The sequence below is a fragment of the Elephantulus edwardii genome, unplaced genomic scaffold (genome assembly GCF_000299155.1).
Source record: "Elephantulus edwardii isolate Elephantulus edwardi_28Jun2011 unplaced genomic scaffold, EleEdw1.0 scaffold00003, whole genome shotgun sequence".
NCBI lineage: Eukaryota > Metazoa > Chordata > Mammalia > Macroscelidea > Macroscelididae > Elephantulus > Elephantulus edwardii.
Window position 1 is genome coordinate 1,328,557 of NW_006399753.1, and position 12,230 is coordinate 1,340,786.

The 12,230-nt window shown below is 56.5% G+C and overlaps 2 protein-coding genes across 2 annotated transcripts in view; both read right to left on the reverse strand.

The window, feature by feature from the left end:
* Window positions 1–2,790, reverse strand: part of GLI4 (GLI family zinc finger 4) — a 13,371-nt gene extending 10,581 nt beyond the window's left edge. The window contains exons 1-2 of the mRNA XM_006879436.1: window positions 2,729–2,790; window positions 2,414–2,532 (exon numbers count right to left, since the gene is read on the reverse strand). Coding sequence (XP_006879498.1) covers window positions 2,414–2,532; window positions 2,729–2,790 — 181 coding nt within the window. The remainder of the gene's footprint in view (window positions 1–2,413; window positions 2,533–2,728) is intronic.
* A 4,722-nt stretch (window positions 2,791–7,512) lies between these two features.
* On the reverse strand, window positions 7,513–10,252 carry GPIHBP1 (glycosylphosphatidylinositol anchored high density lipoprotein binding protein 1). The gene is made up of 5 exons (XM_006879437.1): window positions 10,211–10,252; window positions 9,358–9,448; window positions 8,444–8,605; window positions 8,038–8,154; window positions 7,513–7,907 (listed from the first exon to the last, which is right to left on the reverse strand). Exons 1-5 carry the CDS (start codon window positions 10,250–10,252, stop codon window positions 7,513–7,515), a joined length of 807 nt encoding a protein of 268 aa, XP_006879499.1.
* Window positions 10,253–12,230: the final 1,978 nt, after the last annotated feature.

Genomic DNA, 12,230 nt, shown 5'->3' on the forward strand with positions numbered 1-12,230 from the left:
TAAACTTTTCTTCATTTTAATGTTTTCTCGTTTCAGTTGAGATTTTATCAAACATTATGGAGAACTTGGACTTCCATTCATTCATTGTTGCACATTTTTCTCCCTACCAATCCCCCCATTCGCTTTTTTTTCTTTGAAAAAGAAAACTATTTCATTGTTGCACAATTCCCGCCCCCCCTCCACTTTGCTATGCAGCTCTTATTCTGGACTGTTGTGATGCAGATAATACCTAATCATATATTCCATTTAAACAGTTCTTTCCCTCATCTGTTTCAATGACATGTACAATATTTATCCCCTCTTTTCTTAGTTTTCCCCCAACCCTCATGTCAGTCCTGTTTTATAACAGTGGCACTATGCAGTATTTGTTCTTTTGTGACTGAGATATTTCACTCAGCATAATGTCCTTCAGGGTCACCAATTTTGTATACTATTTTATGAGTTCCTTGTTTTTTAGTGTAGCATAGTATTCCATTGTGTGACTATACCAGAGCTTCTCTATCCATTCGTTTGTTGATGAACAGCTGTTTCCATCTCTTTGCTGTTGTGAACAACACAGCAATAAACATAGGTGTGCATATGATTGCGTATTTGAACAACTTCAGATTGTGAAAATTGGTAAAATGATTTTATTTTTCAATCTTTGGCATTTGAGGTTGGTTTGTAAATGTGAACAAGGGTCCTATTAACAGTTCTTTCTTGTATGCATGTGGATATTGTTCTAATACTGTCAGTAATGTTCTTCAGAATCTTGAGATGTTTTTGAGTCCGAATATGATGTTATTCATCCTTAATTTGTCATTCGCAGCAGTAGAAGCCTCACGATCGTTTGCTTCAAAATGGCCAGCACCAGTCCATCGCGGACACTGGTGCCTAGGTCACCAATCTTTGTGCTGCTTTTCATTTTGACATCTTGGCATTTTCCTAGACTCGCCTGTTGACCATTCCACCTTCCACTTATTAGTGAATGTTTGCTGCTCTTCTCATTTTGAGTCGTGCCACATCAGCAGATGGAGGTCCTGGAGGCTGCACTCTGTCCACATTGTTAAGGTAAATTGCTTGACGAGTGGATGCTTCTCTCCTTGAGGAGATCCTGTTCTCACATAGTATCAGCCAGTATTCCCAGGTCCCTGCCTGCTCGGTGATTGCCCTGCACTGACTGCACGGAAGCCATGCCTCTGGTATTTCACAGGGTCACCCGTGGTGGTCAGGTTTCAGCAGATCTTCTTTACTATGAAGACTAGGAAGAAGGGGCTGGTCATCACCTTTTAACATTTAAGGACAGTGGTGCCTCGTGGCAAGAGGCCACTGAAGGCACAGGGTTCGAGGGCACCAGCTCCTCTGCAGAAGAAGGATGGCAGTCTCCTACCGTGCAATTAACTGGCTCTGAAAACACACCAGAGTGCCAGCTATGGGTCGGTTCCAACTCTACGGTACTCAACAACAACCTTTAGCTTTATATAAACAGTGTTATTTATCCAGGAAAATTACCAAATTACCCCCCCCCTTCAGCTACACTATGGAGTGTTGGTGGCTTCGTGGTAAGAAGTTGTCTTGTTAACTCAAAAGTCTCATGGTTCAAATCCACCAGGTGCTCCACAGGAAAAAGAGGGACACTCTATTCCTGTGGAATTTACTGCCTCTGAAAGCCATCTGGAGGATCAGCTATGGATGGCTTAGTTCCCACTCCATGGTACACACCACCACCACCACCACCACCACCACCACTACCACTGTGGGATGCCACAGTGAGTCTCCATGGTACACAACAACAACAACAACACGTGGATGCCACAGTGAGTCTTTGTGACCCTGGGGATGGGAGAGAGTTAATAGAAACTATTGTGTCAAGTGTTCTCCAATGTGCTTCCCTTTAGTGAGTTAATCTTCACCATCTGTTCTCCAAACAAAGCCTATTGTGTAGGCTCTGCCCATCTGTTTCCAGAAAGCCCATCCTGTAATCAGCTTGTTACCATAGCCCAGCACATAGCATCCAGTCTAACCCACACATACGCGGTCAGCAATCATAACTGAAGTCCTACTCCCAGTACCCTGCCCTCCCCAAGCTTCAGTCAGGATCCTGCACTCTGGATCCCTGGCACATACAGGGTGACTCTGCACAGCTGAGCCCTGGCTTTCACGCTGAGCGTCTGGGCTCTAGGAGCTGTCTTTCTCCTGTGACACACCAGTCAGGTTTGGGGTCCTGCATCTCTGAGTCCAGTCTGTCAACAGCCCACCAGCCTCTCTGGGGGGCTTGACCCTGCTTCACATGGTGGCAAGCGGGACAGGGGAACCAGTGGACACAGATGTTTCCCTGGGAGAGCAGAGACCAGATGTCGAGGAAGGAGGCCCTGAGCTGTGTGGTCCTGAGGGACACGGGAGGGAGACAGAAGCCGGTAGGATGCGGGCTCACAGCCATGAGGATGCAGCCACAGAGAACAAGGTGGGAGCGGCATCTCCTGAATATTGAGCGTGTGGAAGCCCTGGTGCTGCGGAGGCTTCCCAAGCTGGGAGACTGCACTGGATATGAAACTGTAGAGGGGCCAGGAGGATCTGGGGGTACAGCTCCATGGGAGTCCATACTGTTTGGGGAGCACATCCAACAGAGGCCCAGGGGACAAGCTGACATGGCTGCCTGTGCCTAAGGCTACAGTAGAGGGGGCTGCAGGTGACCCCACTGTGGGGGTGAGGTCACCAGGTGGGGCTACAGCCTCCTCTCCCCACCCACGTGGTGGTCACAGCGGTGTTACCAGGCACATTGACCACAGCCACCTGCTGCTTGGATACCATGGTGCACCGCCCCAGCCCCTGGTCCTGCTGCCGCCTCCAGATAACAGCTCTGCCTGAGGGAGGAGCCACGCACTTTACTCCCTATTCTTTCTGGTAGCAGTGAGCGTCCCCTTGCTGCCTCCTGAGCGGTCTCTCAGCCTGCAGGATGATAAAACTAACCAACCGCCTCATCGGGGATCCAAGCACCTTATTTACATGGCTCCACCCAGTTATTTGGTGACATTGCAAAAGTGTGGCGACAAAGACCAAGTAAAAGCTGCACATCTCCGCCCAGGGGTCTTTGCAGGCCGAGCTGAAGGCGTTCCTCTCCCCCGTGACACCGTGTTGGGTGTGGGATTGGCTCTGGCCAAGGGTCCCTGCTCTCCCCCCTTTAGCGGGTCCTCCCTTGTCATCACCTTCTCCCTCCACGAGGCGTCACTGGAGGGTCTAGATGCTGATCATTGGGCCTGGATTCTTCCTTCTAGGATGAGTTTGATGACACTGACCCATGTAGAACCCAGAGCGAGGGCTTCCTCTCACCCCATGCCTGTCACATTCACAGAAGTCCCTGCATCTCAGTTCTCAGGCTGAGTGAGATGAGAAGACACCAGAGTCCTTCTCTTCAGGGGCACACATTTTGCCTCCCATGCAGAAGACCTGGGCTCGGTTCCCAGCTAGAGCACCGCAAGTGCGGTCACGACTGGCAGCCAGCAGAGCCTGGCAAGTTGCTGTGATGCTGAACATGTCTTAGTGGAACTTCTGGATGAGAAGACACTAGGGAGAAAGGCCTGGCTAGCTGATGAAAGCCCTGTGGGTCACTGCAGTCAGCGCCACGCCAGGTCACGGAGATGAGGGCTCTTGTCTCATGTGCCGAGACCCTCAGGAGTCAGGGCTGATGCCAGAGCAGTGAAAATAACAAGCAAAGTGGGCAGAGGCCCCCTTGAAACCGTGACCTCTCATATGCAGACTGGCAGGCCTGCCTCAGAGGAGGCATGGGAAGTCGTGGCCACGTGTGGTCAGGTGTGAAGAGGGAGACATCTGGTCAGCTATTTGTGATCAGCTCATCATGCCCCCTTTAAGCCTGGCTCCTCTGCAGCTGGCCACCTGTCCCACCTGTCCCCTGCAGCACCTTGCCTTTGTGTGCTGCATGCATGGCAACCCTGGTTCTGTGTGATGTTCTGCCTACTCAACGTAAGATTGTGGCATCTGTCTGGTCCTGTTCGAGGAAAGTCCAATCAACCTCCCTCGGGACTAAGACCCTCTTCAGTGTGACCCATCTGGGGACCTGCCGGCACCAGCACCCCCTCTGGTGTCCCCGGTCCTCGGAGTCTTTGGGATTAACCTATCCCTCTGCCACATCCTCCCTTTTCCCTGTCCTCGACTCTGCCCTGCTCCTCCTTCAGAGGTCCTCCCCCTGTGGTCCTGCTGTGCTCACCTGGGTCCCAGCCCACAGGGTTGTCTTGGACTCCAGCAGGGCCAGGCCTCAGGCAGGTGTTCAGTGGGGTCTGTAGTGAAGGGTGTGGCGATGCTCATTATCCTCATCCTGACCCTGGAGCCTATGAAGGTGGCCTCATGTGACAGGACAGACTGTGCTGATGTGATTAAGGCCCGGATGTGAGGAAGGTCTTGGTTTAACTAGGTGTCTTAAATTCGATGCATGATCCTTACGTGGGAAGGAGGCGGGTCATCTGCCCACAGTAGCAAAGGCTGGAGGGCTGCTCTGGAGATGGGGACAATGGCGAGCTGAGGAATGACGGGTGGGGGCTCTGGAAGCTGGAAGAGCCCTGGGGTCTCCCCTGGACCCCTGGCGGCTGGCCCTGGGGCTCTGGATCCATGATGCACTGAAGTCGTGGTCACTGTCACAGCAATAGGAAGCAACTCGCGGCCAGAAGGTGGCCTCTCCGCCTTCTGGTGTGTGGGTGTTGCCTGGGCAGCAGGAGGCCCCCCTACAAAGCCATCTGGGCGCCTATTTCCTCTCTCAGCACTGGCCTCCTGGCCTAGGCTCTGTAACGAGCTGGAATGTCTTGGCAGTGACCATGACTGGCCAGCCAGTACCTCTGACCCACCTGCCTTGCATGGCCTGGAAGTTTCAGTCCTCGACCAGTATCCGCCTCCCTCATCCCACCAGCTTCTGGTGTGTCCGATTTCCTGGCCTCCTGGCGCCCCTTTCCACTTTGGCTTGGCTGGGAAGCCTGCTGGTGGCAGGTACCTGGGGTCGGGTCCAGAACCTGCTGATGACACTGTGTGACCTGGAGAATCTCTGAGCCTCCCTGTATCCTCAAGGAGGTGGGCCTGACAAGTCCCATCGTTGACAGTGAGGCTCACAGAGCCAGGCATCCCACGGGGCACCTATTTCCACACCACCCTGCCCCACTCAGAGCACACACGGATGCCCACACAGCTTTGGGAGCCTACAGTGATATCTGGGGCTGGAATTCTCCTTAACTGTTTTCCATTCATTTCAGATCTCACGGGGCAGGCTGGAGCCCCAGGCAGAGCCTCCTACCTCCCCAGGGGTTGCGGGGAACCAGCTGCGGGCAGCGGGCCCAGACCCTGGGGGAAGAGGCCAGGCCAGGGCAGCCCCTCTGCCTGTGATGCAGACTGAGGCACCCACTCTAGCTTGACCAGGAGCCTGCAGGGGGTCACAGGGGATGGGGGGTGGAAGGTCAGCACGTAGACTAGTGGGTACCCTCAGGAGGGGGGATTCTTTGAACATGTGATGGTAGCCGGTGCCCCTAGTCCACGTGTGGTTCAGTGAGTCTGGGGACACAGCAGCGTGTCCGCCAGAGGCCGTGCACATGTGACCATGGAGCAGTTTGCGTTTGTTGCTAACAAGGGATTAGAGGTGAGCACCTGCTGTGTGCGGGGAGAGGGGGCTCTGGGCTTTTCCACCACCTCTGGTCCCCACACGGCAGCTGCACAGAAGCTGCTGCTGTTTGCTCTCCCCAGATGATGGAGGCCTACGTGCCAAGGTCATGGAGCTGAGCGGACCTGTGTGGTGTACTCCATGGGGCTGGATACTGTGTGAACATGCAAGTGTAGGTGTGTAGGTGTGACTCCTGCATCAAGAAAACCGAGAAATCAGCCCATCTACCCATGACCAACTGATTTTTGACAGGGAGATGAAATCAGTTAAGTGGGGAAACGACAGCCTTTTTAACAAATGATCTTGGCAGAACTGGAAAACCATCTGTAGAAAACTCAAGCAAGATCCACACCTTACTCTACACAAAAACCAACTCAAAGCGGATTATGGACCTAGGACTAAAACCAAGGACTATAAACTTCATCAGAGTAAAGCTTGGAAGGGAGCTCTGGTGGCCTAGTGGCAAGACGCTGCACTGCAATCCCAGAGGTGCATGGTTCGAATCCACCAGATGCTCTGCTGGAGAAGGAGGGGCAGTCTCCTCCTGTACCAGTCAGATCTGATTTGACGGTACATGTAAAAATAATACAATAAAAAAAAAGAAAAGCTTGGAAGAACTCGAGAAGCCCGAATCCACATGTGTGCATGGTGTGGACATATTTGCTGCATTTAAGCAGCTGTATATCCATACATGTGAATAATACATGCCTGCATGGTGTGTGCATGAATGTGTGTGAGTGAATAGTGCACGTGTGTGCACGCCAGGGAATGTGAATGCACGGCCATGTGTGTAGGTGTGTGTGTGAATGTGTACGTGCACATGTATAAATCCTGCATGTGTTCATGGTGTGCACACGTGTGCATGGGTAAGTGTGCATGTTGTATATGATTGTGCACTAGTGTGCAAGAGTGTGTGTGGGTGCCTGAGCCTGACTCTGCGTGTGTGATGCTGTCAGTCACACGCACACGTCATGGAAGGAGGCTCTCAGGTGGAAGCGGGACCCTGAAAGGCCTGTCTGACACCCAGGTGCACTACAGCTTGGTGCAAAGTGGTTTCTGGGCTCCAGCATGGTGTCAGGCAGGATGCAGGGGAACACGAGCGGCTGTCCACCTCCACTGATGGATTCTGCCCCCTCTCCTGGACCTTGCGGAAGGCCAGGAAAGTTGGGTAGGAGCAGTGGGTGGCCCCACAGCCTTGGCTTCACGCAGAAGGACCATGGACGCCTGTGCTGGCAGGGTCTGCGGCTTCTCCAAGCCGTTCTGAGCACTGCTCAGGTGGGGAGATGGGGGCCGAGCTGTGGCCTGGCACCAGCTACTGTGCAGTGGGAAGACTCAGGTGCCCAGTAGCTGCTGGCAGCATCCCAGCCCAGAGGAAATGCTGGCACACCCTTGGCCCAGGATAGGCTTGGATCCTGGCCCTACACCCTGGCCTGCATTCCTCTCTTCTCCTCCTGAACCCTCAGACTCATTCTGTTCTCCAACTCAGGCCCTCCAGCTTCCTGTCCTGATCCATCTCTGCCCACACTGGTTGCCGGCCCCCGCATCTCAGACCCCATTCCTCCAAAGCCCCCCTCCTGAGGCCATGGGGACAGACTAGAGAAGGGATTTCATTGGCTGTGAGAAAACTGGAGGCTGCCAGTTCCAGCTTGGTGCAGTTGAGGCCTGGACTTCAAGGTGCTGCCCCCCCAGCTGCCTGTACCCTCTCCCCTGTAGACAGTGGGCAAAGAGAGTGAGGGAGGACACCAGTCAGTAAGCTGGGAGCACAGGCTGGCCGGCGCTGGCCCAGGACTAACAAAGCTCCAAGTTTATTTTCCGAAGCTGACAAGGTAGAGGCTGCTGGGTAGGAGGCCCAGGATGGGAGCTGAAGGCCAGAGTCTTCAGGACCCGACTGCTGGCCGGCCAGCCAGGAGGCTGAGCAGAAGGGCTGTGCCTACAGTGGGGGCACTGCCCTGGGAACCCCTAGCCCTGCTCCCAGGCTGTCCTTTGGCTATGCTGTCCAGCCGCCCTCGGGTCGTGCTTCCCGGCCGCTTCCCAGATGTGCTGCCTGGCCGTCCTCTCTCCTTGCTCTCTGGCTGCCCTCGGGCCTCGCTCCCCGGCTGCCTTCTGACCTCATCCTCCAGGGAGTCCTGGGGTCCTGGGGTCTGCCAGGGTGGCCTATTGCACAGAGCGGTGTTGCAGCAGGACACGGTCAGCCGGGTGCCCACGAAGGTCCTGATGATGGGCTGACAAGTGTCTGCGCACCACCCGGAGTAGGTGGCCAAAGATCTTGACTCTGGGGAGGGCAGAGCAAGGCTTAGGCAGACAATCCCGTGCCCAGTGGGACAGCATCATGACAAAGGGGGCTGTGGGGTCCATCCTCGTCACTATGCCAGTGCCCTGTGTGCCCACTGCGGGCCACTCACCGGTCTCGCTCTGGGTGATGACCATCTCACAGGAGGGCTGGCTGGGGCCGCAGGACTGCAGCTCTGTGCACGGCTCCTCCTTATGCACAGTCTTGCAGAAGTAGCATCGCAGCTGGGCTGGGGACACGTGGGCTCAAAGGGGGCACCCCAGCAGGTCTGCCACCCGAGTCTATGTTCTCATCCCCACTGTACTCCAGGCCCTGAGTGAACCCCGTTGCCCCACGCCCAGGCCTGTCCTGGACTGGTGTGAGCCCCACCCTGTGCCCCTCCTCTGCCTGAAGTGGGGGCTCCTTGTCCAGCCGCCCTGCTGGGTGGCTGAGCCTCACGGGTAGGCTGAGGTACTGTGGGTCCAGGACACAGCCCTTCTGACCATGACCCCCAGGGCCATGTGCCATCTGTGTGGTACCTCTGTCCCCAGGGCCCGTCATGACGGCCTCCTCCTCCTCCTCCTCATCATCATCGTCATAGCCGTTCACCCCAACGTCCTCACCCTCGTCATCCTCGTCCCCGTGGTGTTGAGCCAGCTCCCTCTGGGGCCTGGTCAGGGGGCGCTTGTGAACCTCCTCCACTGTCCGCACATACAAATGGGTCTCACAGGGGGCCATGCTCCCTCCCCCAATCCCTCCTCTCCCCTCTTCATCCCCCAATGACCCTTTCTTTCCCCTCCTCCCCATCCCACTCCCATCTCCCAGCCCCACCCCCCAGCCCCCTCCCACCACTTTCTCCACTCCCCCTTTTCCCTCTTGCTCAAGGCGCCTTCACTCCCCTCCCCTCCTCCCTCCCCACTTTGTCATCTGTCCCCCCTTCCCCAGTCCCCCTCCCTCTCCCTCCACCCCCTTTATGCCTCCCCCCCCAAGTCTGCTGTCCACTGTCCCTTACAGCCCTTGGTGAGGCCTCCTGTCCCTGTACCCCCTGGAAGGAAGGACTCCTGTCTCCTCCCACAGGACCCACCACACCAGCTGTGGACCCATCACACTGGCCGTGGACCCTCCACACCGGCTGTGGACCCTCTACACTGGCCGTGGGAGCCGTGCCCCACCTCACCTCAGAATCCTCACTTTTCTGCCCATTTTACAGAAGAGGAAACTAAATCCCAGAAAGGTAGAAAGAGGAAAGCCCCAGAGAGGAATGTCCGGGCGTGGAGCTGCAGCACCTGGTGTGGGGGTTCCTCTGGGCTGGGGCCTTGTGTGTTTGTTTGTAGTCCCAATGGCACAGTCCCTGTCCCTGCCTCAGCTGCAGGACCCCAGCCCTGTCTCTCTTCCTCCCTAGGTCCTTACGTCCTGTGGTCCCCCAGCCCCCAAGCCGGCCTCACCCACACACCTGACACCCCAAGCAGCAGCAAGACCAGCAGGACAGCGCCTGTCCTCATCTCGGCAGCACAGAGCAGCTCTGGTCGGCTGGAGCCTGGACTCTGGGGAAGTGGGACGAAGGGCATTATGGCCTGGGGCCGGCTTCAGACCAGCTTCCCAGGCACCCCCTCCTCTCGGACCTGGCCAGCCCCTGCCTTAAACAATGGGCCTCCAGCTGGCCCTTAGTGCTAGGCACCAGGCCAGGGACAGTCGCTTCCCTCCAGGATCTCAGGGCGCCAGAGGGGAAGGGGACGTCATGTCATGGCCTTGGGGCGTCCTGTCTACCTGACCAGTGCCTGCATGCATGGTGGCCTTAGTTCAATCTCCATCTTTTTAAGATCATTGGGCCTCGATGCCTCAACCCTTGTGTGGGAGTCTGGGGGACCTCACTACAGGGTGGACAGCTCCCAGCTCAGCCCCGTAGAACCCTGGGGTCCAGACAGAAGACCCAGACCAGAGGGTCCTGCTGCTCAGACCCCAGGGCCTCGTCTCCCTTGGTGCTGACGTCAGCAGGGTTGGCAGCTGGTCTGTGGGGAACTGGCAGCGTATCCTACTCAGAGCCAGGACGGGCAGTCTTGTTCTGTGTCCAGCGCTTGTTGGAGGGTCAGCTGTGCTCAGTTCTGACTTGACGCCAGCGAGAAGTATCAACCTGAAGGCATTTCAGAAGGAAGGCCTGGTGCCCATGTCCCTGAAGGCCAGGGGGCAGCTCCACTCTGCAGCAAGGCAGGTCCCGAGAGCTGGACTTGGTAGACTGCTGCATGCACTTTGTTTTTAAAAGGGTGTTTTAAGTGAAAGCACAAACCTGCACTCCTGGCCACCCTCACCTGCCTTGTCCACTGGCTGCCTGTCACCTCTGTGTCCAGCATGCTGATTCTGTCCGCCTTCTGCCCTGCTGCCTCCTCCCTCCTCTCCCCTGCCCCACCTCCTCCTTCCTCACCCCTGCCCCTGCCTCCTCACCCCTACCCTCGCCTCTTCCCTCCTCACCCCTGCCCCTGCCTCCCTCTCCTCACCCCTGGCCCCGCCTCCTCCCTCCTCACCCCTGCCTCCCTCTCCTCACCCCTGCCCCTGCCTCCTCATCGCTGCCCCTCCCTCCTCACCCCTTTCCCTCACTCTTCCCTCTTCACCCCTGCCTCCTCCCTCCTCAACCCTGCTCCTGCCTCCTCACCCTTGCCTCCTCCCTCCTCATCCCTGCCCCTCCCTCCTCACCCCCGCCCCTGTCTCCTCCTCTGTGACTGGGCTGCCCCGGTGGGTGGCACCGCTGGCTTGGGACCCAGTCACAGACTCTCACATTCTACACCCTAATCAATTTCACAGATGAGGAAATTGAGGCAGGCCAGGTGTTTATTCAGTCCCTCCTCCTTGCCCTTCACTCCATGGAACCCCCATGTGGGCAATGCTACAGGCCAAGCCTGCCCAGAGCAAAGTCCCCGCTGGGCCTCCACCCTCTGAGAGAGCTGGCCAGGTGGGGGAGTGGGGTGTGTGTGGAAGGGAAGGGTGACTTCTGACCTTCCCAGCTGGGAAGGCCATTAGCCTCTTCACCACCCCCACTGGCTGGAGAACAGGGTGGGGTGCAGGAGAATGACAGGGAGCAGCCTGGCCGTCCCCAGCTCTTTCCTGGAAAGCCCCCTACATGGTCCCCTCTGTCTGGGGCTTCCCCAGGGCAGGTGCTGTGCTGGGGTGGGGCAGACTGGCCGGTGCTGTGGTTAGGAGCTCAGCCAGCCTGCTTCACTCACACCCGCAGACCCCTCCAGAACTGGAGACTCCGCTCTCCTGTCAGTGGTGGGAATGAGGTGGTCTTGGGACTCCAGAAGGGCAGAAGAAAGAGCCCTGGGTTGGACCCTGGCTCCTCTTTTTCTACTCACTTTTGGGGTACCTGAAATCTAGTTTGCATCTTCAACCAGCCTGAGGAGGAGGAGGGAGCTTTGTCCCTTAGATGCCCAGCCCTTAGTCCCTGCCCTGCTTGTCCCTTTAGCTCTCTGACGGCCCAACCAACCACTTCCAATGGCCCCATGTACCTCAGGCCCCCTGGTCCCCAGGCCCTGGCCTCCAGAACCCAGTCCCTCAGCCCCCTATACCCATGAACACCAGGATGTTCCTGTCCTGGAGCCAAAATCAGTTTTCAAAGCAGCCTTCCAGTGTCCACAGCTTTGGCCTTCTGCCCAGTGGCCCTGCAGCCCCCCTTTCTAGCTACTTCTTCCAGCAGTCTCTGCCCCAGTTCCTCTGGAGTGAGCAGGGAGCATCCACCATCTGCTGACCCCTCTAGAGGCTCCAGGCCTGGCCCTTTGGGCCAGTGAAGGGTAGGAGCTAGTCAGCCGCCCCCCCCCCGCGGCTGTTAATGAGAGTGTCCTCATAACAATAGCACTGTCGGTGGTGTTGTCATTGACCCCACGCTGCCCCACTGAGACACCGGGTGATGGCCCCATGGGGTTTCCTTAGCTGTAACCTTTATGAGACCTGATGTTTAGTTTTCCTTCTGTGCGGTGATGGGATAAGTTTGAACTGCCAACCTTTCAGATGGAAGCCAAGTGCTTAACCTCAGTGCCACCAGGGCCTTCTGATCATAAACCCCCTGCTGGCGAGGTGATGTGAACACACAGTTACTCTGGGACAGAGAAGAGTTGCCCAGGTACCTGAGGCTGCGAGGCTGAGGCCTCATCCCTGGGCGCAGAGGGCGGATTTGAACCCTTGCCACCAGGGCTCCATAATCCATTTCTCGTTACTGCAGGTTCAGAGCCAATGCCTATCTGACCCCTGGGCGTGTCGTCAGTCTATAAATCATGTGGAAGGAGCCACCCATGTTTTTCCTGAGGATTTAAACCACCTATTTTTTATTTGGCCGCATGA